The sequence below is a fragment of the Pieris napi genome, chromosome 6 (genome assembly GCF_905475465.1).
Source record: "Pieris napi chromosome 6, ilPieNapi1.2, whole genome shotgun sequence".
In the NCBI taxonomy this organism is placed as follows: domain Eukaryota; kingdom Metazoa; phylum Arthropoda; class Insecta; order Lepidoptera; family Pieridae; genus Pieris; species Pieris napi.
Window position 1 is genome coordinate 6,495,050 of NC_062239.1, and position 8,852 is coordinate 6,503,901.

At 29.9% G+C, this 8,852-nt stretch overlaps 1 protein-coding gene across 1 annotated transcript; it reads right to left on the reverse strand.

Moving 5' to 3' along the window:
• Window positions 1-311: 311 nt before the first annotated feature.
• Window positions 312-5,326, reverse strand: LOC125050398. Its single transcript, XM_047650239.1, has 3 exons — window positions 5,208-5,326; window positions 4,277-5,107; window positions 312-4,170 (listed from the first exon to the last, which is right to left on the reverse strand). Exons 2-3 carry the CDS (start codon window positions 4,450-4,452, stop codon window positions 465-467), a joined length of 3,882 nt encoding a protein of 1,293 aa, XP_047506195.1. The 5' UTR covers window positions 4,453-5,107; window positions 5,208-5,326; the 3' UTR covers window positions 312-464.
• Between the last annotated feature and the right edge of the window lie 3,526 nt (window positions 5,327-8,852).

Sequence of the window (8,852 nt, forward strand, 5' to 3'; positions counted from 1 at the left end):
CAGATTCCCTCATTAAGTCATCTATTATAATCAAATGTGGATTTTTACCATCAAACATATGCAATTCCGGTAGTCCTTGGTGGTAATTTACTCCAGGTATATTATATAGCGGCTGCATTTCATCATAACACCATGTTATTTCTAAAAAAATCTCATTACATATACTACTTTTATGCTTAATGAAATTTGCAACAAAGTTAGATTTTCCACATCCACTAGGTCCTGCTACGATGGCAGCAAAGGGATGAATAAAATGAATCATTATTTTTTGACTTCTGTCTTCTTCAGGGAAAGGAATAAAACTAAGTTGATATTTTAAAAACAATTTATTTATATGAAATATACAAAAAATGTAAGTGTTATATCACAATATTAATGTACAGTACACGTTTATACATTATACATGTACAAAACAAATTTATTTTACATAAAAATTTACAATTTGTTATATTTACAATACTTAATTACATACTATTGATTTGGTAATGACCTATAGGTAACGTATCGATTTTGTTTGGTAAAATGTACCGCTTTGTGTCATTAAAAGATAAACACACCTTATTTATTTCCTGTGTAAAAATTGTATGTTTTAATGATCTAAACCGATACATTTTACAATGCTGTACGTTTTTATTAAACAAACATGACTTATAATTATCCAACGTTAATTTTTTAGTGACACATTTGTTAACACCCTTCGCCTTAGTAATAATTTTATCATCTACCTGTAATGCATACATTTTTGATCGCAAACCCACAAATTCTGTAAAGATTTTACCACAATTTTCATCTTTGAAATAACCTAATTTTTTCTTATTTACTTGAGGAAAATTAAAAACATTGTTTGGATTATAATCTGATGTATCGAAATGTGTACAAATGTCTGGCTTTATATCATTATAAAAGTTACTAGTAAATATTTGATAAATGAGACTGTCAGTATCAGTATACAGTAGTTTCAGATTTGAAGTAAATTTCTCTTTCATGTAATTATAGTGGAAATCATACATCAGCGTTTTAGATATATCTAATATACAAAATCCGAGATAAATAGGTTTATTATAAATTAATTTCATTTTGTTTAATTGAATTGCAACAAGACTATCAGAAAATATTGAAACACTGTGAAAATGTGGTTGAGCAATTAGATCCCCAGCCCCCAATACTTTGCCCCTATTTTCCCAGTGGGTTAACAGTTTAACGTTAACTCGTTTCTCAATATTTTCCATAGTCTTACCAAAAACTGCGTTGTTCATGAGTTTATAGAAATCTTTCTCAAAATCAGAATTAGCTCGAGTTCTTAATTGTGTATTAAGGTCTATATAGTTCTTTAACCATGGACTCTGCTTAAATTTTAATATTCTATAAACTTTTAATAATTTTAAACCCATTTTCAAACATTGAATTAAATTTCGATAGTGAATAATATATTTGGATTTATTTTTTAAGTTTGGAATCAATCTAATTTCCTTAGCGTCCCCAACTGGTATATTTTCTGGACAAAGAGGTAAATCTGAATGTTTATCATGTAAATCCACCGAATACTCCAGATCTACTTCTAAGATAAAACCTATATCTGATGAACAACTAACATTAAAATCTGTATCAGCACTAACCCACTCAAAACCACCTGTAGGTAGATATTGTGACATTGCCCAACCATATAGATTATTGGCATCGAAATACATTAAGAATGACTCTTTATCTTTCGCATTATAGTCAGACATGTAAACATTATTTGCTTTTGCATAGCGAGTGCTACATTGCGAAACACCACCACGAATTCCTGATTTAATAAAAGCAATCATATCTATATCAGAAAGTAATTCAATCTCTGTTTTAGTATGTTTTAACATAGCATCCCAACTTAATCCAGGTGCTGTATAGTAATGAGCCGGGTCTAAATCGTACGTTTTAATGCAAACACGCCTAAAATTTTCAAAAATATCTGCTAACAATAAAACATCAGTTTTTAAATAAAGATTTGAATAATCCAACATATTTTTACAATTGAAATGATTCCAAACATCTTTGGCATGGTTGTAATCTTCATTAGAAATAATGGAATCTGTGAGACTACTGTAAAAGTGTGGAAGATCTGGAAGTTGATTGTAGTTTAATGTATCAAAATCTTTAATAAATTCATATGGAAATACACCTTTTTTAGTCAGCCGTTTAAAGTCTTCTGAATTGGGAAAGCATTTTGATAATTCATTAAAATTATTTTTTGTTAAATTTTTTGCTAAAGTATCTAAGCTACTGGGTAAAAATTTTAGGGAATCCACAAAACGTAAAGTTACATTACTGTTATTGATTTTAAGAACCTTTGAAAATGATATGTATTTTTCTTTGTTTTGTGGGAGAACTTCTACCTGACCTTCATCAAAGTTTAAGGCATGTACGATAAAATGTGCATCATAATGGCTTAAATTGTGCAAGAAGACTGGTATAGTGTAAGGTACTCTAAATTTTTCTGAACAAACTTTATGTATGACCCCAACAAATTCCCCAGTAAACCAATCGTGGTAAATCATTGAATTCCCACACAAAATTTTATTACAAATATAACAATGAATAGATTTGCTAACTATATCTTGCTGAATTGGTGATATTTTATTAGCAACTTTTTGGAAACCAATTTTTTTAACAATTGTTGTCAAATTATCTTTCAGGGTTTCCATAAATTTTAAAGCACAGTTTTCACCAGTATATGTTACATATTTAGACAATTTATCATCGTATGAGCATTTAATGTAGTATCCAAAACTATACACATTATGTTTTTGTACATTTATTGTATGTGATTTTGAAGGATCGTTTGAACATGATGCTAAGGGACTTAAAAAAGCCTCAAAATCCGCATATATAACAAAAGGTAACATCAATTTACGTTGAAATTTATCAAAACTTAATTTATTTTCAGATACAATATCGCCCCACCAATTTTTTTTATTTTTATCTACGCTTGGTATTTGTGTACAAATATGTCTGCAATCATTTTTTTGATGGTTATTTAAACGTTCAGATGTTGAAAAATATTGTAAACAAAAGTCACATAGATATATAGCTTCCTTGGATTTCGAAACTTGACTACTTATTAATCGTGACATATTTTTTATATAACAATAATGACCGATTTTACCCTGTGTCAAATATAGTAAATTTATATGAGTCTGCATTTTATTCTTTGTAAAATACAATGGCCCAACAATACAATGCTTTTTTCTTTGTTCATTATATTCTAACCCAAAAACATTAATGCTTATATTATTAAGACTTTCAATTTTGTGTATATCCTTTAATTTGACTGGAAATTTAATATTACCGAACTTTAATTTATGACTGTATTTGGTGTATGATGATACTCTATCCGAATTTTTATGAATTGGAAATAAAGCAGATAACAGTGCCCACTTAAAACAGGCATCATCAGTGTTTTTAACATTTATCACAGCTTTTTTTATTTTTATATCATGTGGTAACTCAATAAAGGATTTTCCTCTTAAAGGGTTAAATTGATTTAAATTCATATCCAAATGTAAAATTTTTTTCAGACTCCACCCACTATCCTTTCTCTCGAATGAATTTATATAGTTTATTAGAGATTTCGTGAGAGTTGTATAAAATATATTTAAATCATCACCAATACAAACAATAAAATTCATTGATTGGAAATCAAAAGTGTTGTTAATGTTTTTTGTCTCCTGAACAAAGTCACCATATAAAATGAAATTTATTTTTAAAATTGTATGATCTTCTATAGATTTATTTATTATTGTAAATATTGTATCTTTGACAGATGCAAGAAATAACTCTGGTGTCTCAAACTGTAAATCATTTTGATTTTCTGAAGTTACTCTATAGGTTATTATTCTATTACCGAACGCAGTCTCAATTATCTTAACATTGGGTTTTATTGAATGTTGTTTTTTATTTACATTATTTTTATGTGCATTGCTCCTTAGATGATTAGCGAAATATTTTTTGGAAACATTTCTATTACAAATACAGCAAAATTTCATGTTAAAATTATTACCTTCATTCGATGTTGATTGCTCTTGTGAAGACCGTGAAAGATCCATGTTCGATCCAGATTTTATTCTTTTGATGTCAGCAGAGTTAATATCAACAGCTGCTTTCCTTTTAGTTCCACGACCCATTTGATCAACCCTGTCGAATAAAATTTTATTATATTTAACTGTTAGAAATGCGAATAGAGAAATATAAAAAAAAAAATTAAATATATATAGAAAATATGATTATTAAATATACTCACAGTTTCCCATCGAATTCATCACATAGCACCATCATTCTTTGATCATAAAATGGGTGATTTAAATCATTTCTTTCTATTTCATCACAAACGTTGAAAAGTTCAATTGTATCAATGGATAAGCTTTCAAATTCATGATCCATTTCATCAAAAAAAACACTAACACATTCTTGAGACATTGTATATATGTATTTGTTTCACAACTGTTTTTTGTCTCACACTTTTAACCTTAATGCGCAAAGGTCTTCAACAAAAAGCACAATGATTGACTTTGTACAATGCAACATAGTATTTATACTAATGGAAAACTGAAACATTACTTAATTATATAAACATATGGTATTAAAATCTGAAGCATGAAGAAACTAAATGAAACTAATTTTTAAAACTGTAACGTTTTACACTATCTTCCTCGGATATCCCCTTTGTTATGTTGTATACAATATCCTTTATCTGAACATCAATGTTGGAATCGTTTTTCATATAATATTTAACACGAATATCTGCATTTTTCCAATGTTGTGCCACTGGGATTTCTTTCAACTTTTTTAAACTATATAATTCCATTTTAACAAGTATGTCAGCGTCCATTCCATCATCTTTATCAGTCGATATATATGAAATGCTTCCCTCCTTCCCTGCACGGCCAACACTTGAAGAAAGTTTAGTTTTTTTCTTCTTCCGGTCAGGTTCTTGAAGAAAAAAGTCATCTAAACGATTGGTCTTCTTATTTTTATTTTCTGTTATGTTTAAAACCTCTTCTTCATCATCAGATAAATTATAATAATTATATGGTCTGAAACATTTATCCACATCTTTCAGGTTGTATGAAGACTGAAATATAACATAAACAAATCAAAATGCGTTTCAAAAAATAAATAGGAATTATTAAAGAATTTACTGAAACCAAATTTATAAAATTTAAATAACTTACCTCCATTGTTGTTTATTATTTCAAACTTTCAACCACTTCACTTTTGTCGAACTTAGAGCACAATACTAAATCTTTCTACAAGTATCGGGTTATATAGACTGGTAATGGATATCATTATCTAGTTATGATATTCAACTCGACTGCATGTTTGAACAAGTATCCATACCTATCAGTAAAATGTGGATAAGAAATACAAAGGGCACTCTAAATACCCTTTGCAATCTTAATAGTCATTGCATTTTTTAAATATTTTTGAAATAGATAATAACAGAAATGTGTGTATCTAGTAGTTTAGCAACCACATATACGTATAATTATTATAATATTAAGAACAATAAAATATATTTACGAATATGAAAATATAAACGAATAACCTTATCAGGTTTTTATTAACCTTCATTACTTTTGAAGTATATTATAGGACAGGTTCCTAAGAGATGTATTATAGGTTTTGTGAATAATACAGCATTCAACGGTAGTTATGTTAAAAATCCTTTCAACTTTGAAAATTTTGGTATTTGCTCATTTAGCCTATATATAGATGGTCAACAGATACCTTCAAAATCGTTACAACCATCATTTCCAAACGATGTATTTACTAGCGCATACCACACCCTGTACTCAGGCACCGGTATACATTTTCTTAACGAAGGTAATGGAATATCGAGGGAACAATATTCAAATGGATACTGTTTACTAGCTTTTGATTTAACACCTGACTTGTCGGCTAACTCTAATGTGCATTGGAATCTTGTACGCCATGGTAGTGTAAGAATGGAAGTAAGATTCGAGAGCGCATTGACTGAAACAATTAACTGTGTAGTTTACGCAGAGTTTTCAAATATTATAGAAATAGATAAGAACAGAAATGTATGTGTGGATTATAGTAGTTAAGCAATCACTTATGTAATTATTATGATATTAAGAATAATAAAATATAATGTAATCGAATATGACATGGTTTTTATTTACCTTCATTACTTTTTTTACAAAGAGACTCATTACTTATGTTGAGATCATATTATGTGTGTTTAAATACATTGGTATAAATATGAATTGATAGTAATAAATGTAGTCAGTAAAAGAGTGAAAGAGTAGGGGAGTAAACGCGTATTAAAGTATGAACACACTAGAAGTGCAAATGAGTCTTCGTAGAATACATCCCAGCCTCCAGAGCAACGTATATCCTTCAAATCGATTGCCGATGTATGCTCAGGTGCCAGCACTTATCATATGCAATCTTGACCCTGATTCACAGCCGGGGTCTCATTGGGTGGCTATTCATATAAACGTCGAAAGAGTTGGGGAATACTTTGATTCGTTTGGACGTAAACCTATTGAAGCAATAGAAGGATTTTTAAGGAGGAATTGTTGCATGTGGAGATACAATAACCTTACGGTTCAGGATTACCTATCGGCGGTGTGCGGAGAGTACTGTTTGGTATACATATATTACAAGTTCAGGGGGATGAGATTAGAAGACTTCCTTAGAAATTTTACGTGTGACTCAGAGAACAATGATACGGTGCTAGTAAATTTGTATAGAAATATAATGGACATATAAATAAAAGAATAATACCTGGAATAAAAATGTTTTATTTAAATATGTAACCCTTACATCTAATTTTATTATAGATAATGGTGTTAATGTAGGTATATTTATTGTTGTTTGCTTAGACCCGTAGGTTAGGTTAGGTTAGATATAGTTTATTATATTATATTATTCTATTTTTCTTTTAGAGCCATAGATCGGGTTAGTGAATGTAGGAAAGTAGATAACGATGCATTCGTACTGAGTCATTAAGTAATTAGATAATGAGTGGGGATTTCGTGCAGGAAATAGTAACTGATAAGGTGGTGATTAGTAAGTAATTAGCAAGGTTTTGGGAAAGCTATCTCTGGAACGGTTAGAGCTATCAGTTCAGGAGTGAGTGCATTCGACTCCGCACGTCCTGTTTAGTGGGGTTAGAGTACAAACTTTTTTTTTTTTTTTTTTTTTTTTAGGCGGGCGCTGCCTCCGAAACAGCTTTTTTTACCGAAGCAGTGGGTGAGGCAGTGCCCGGGAATCCATACTACTGTCCGAAGAGATTCGAAGCCATAAATAATAAAAATATATAATAACGATAACAATGATAGTAATAATTCTATTACAATGAATGAAATTCTGTAATAATCTTAGTAGTAGTAATAAGGTAAAATGAAATTATTGTATTTGTATCCATGTCTATGATAATAAAAGCCTTTTGTAAAACTTTGTCTAATTTATCTTTATTTAACCAATTTATGTAAAGTTGCATATAGTAGATAATTTTTCGAAAAATAAGGTCATAAAGAAGTTTCACTTCGTACGTGTGTACTGTGTACACTAGTACACGCACACATTTTTATTCAAATGCTACATTAGCCTGTATCCGCCATGACTTGTATTAGTTGTTCATATTGGTACTATTTTAATTTATAAGTATAAGTAATAATAATAATAAAAGCCTTTATTCAGATAGAAAATTTTACATAATTTTAAATTTAAACTATTATCACTTGTGAGTCGGTGACACCGACAACCCATCTGTTTGCCCAACTTTGGCAAAGGCCTCCTCCATTTCTTTCCACTCTGCTCTGTTCTGAGCTTTCCTGGTCCAAATTTTCCCAGTTACGGATTTTATTTCGTCTTCCCACCTTCGAAACTGTCGTTTAAGTAAAATTTTATATAAATGAAATAAACGATTATGATAATTATTTAAACGTATTTTCCCAAAAATATTGTATCTACATTGACGTATCGTGCCAGTGACATTTCAAAGTAAAATAAAAACCTTAAATTTGACAAACATCAAAAATAAACAGTGCAAAAAGTAATCATAACTTCAAAGATAATCTAGAAAGGATCAAATCGCAATTAATCTCTGTTTACCGGATCGCTGTCAAAGGTTGATTGGATTCGGACACTGTTTGTCCAGTTTAATGACTATGAGATGGATTTACAAATTGCACTATTAAAATTTAACTACCCTCATACCTATACACTTGGATCGATTAAACCGGTTCGATTAATGTAAAAACTAAATTAAGTATGTGACCACTGGCTGCAACTTTATTGACGTGATAACGTCTTTAAAATCGTTTTAGTCGGGTGAAATGTTCAGAAACTTGTGTCACACCAAAACCTCACGAGCGCGATCGCAGGTATAACGAGAGAGAGACGGACCGATCTCCCGTCTCTCTCACTCTAGCGGCATACAAACGAATGGAGATTTGTATGAATGTATGTATGAAGAAAAATGTATATCATAGTCGAATAAGTAAACTTGTCATTTTACACCCGAAATTTATCATCAAAAGTGTGAATAAAACGATAGATGTAATTTAAAATTTGAAAAAATTGTTATCTTCATTAATTCCTTACTTCCCAAAAACTTATATCACCAATAAGACGTTATCACGTAAACATCTCGATCGTAAACCTACTTTACAAACAACCAATAATTTTTTGTGAATAAAGAGTTGTTGATAAGTTATATTGAACTATAGTCTGTCTCTATTCAATACAGCGTATACACAATTCGGCAGACAGGGACATATGGTTAAATTAAAAGACTAAAACTAAAAGTCTAAATAAAAACAAAGGCAAATAATTCAATGAGAAAT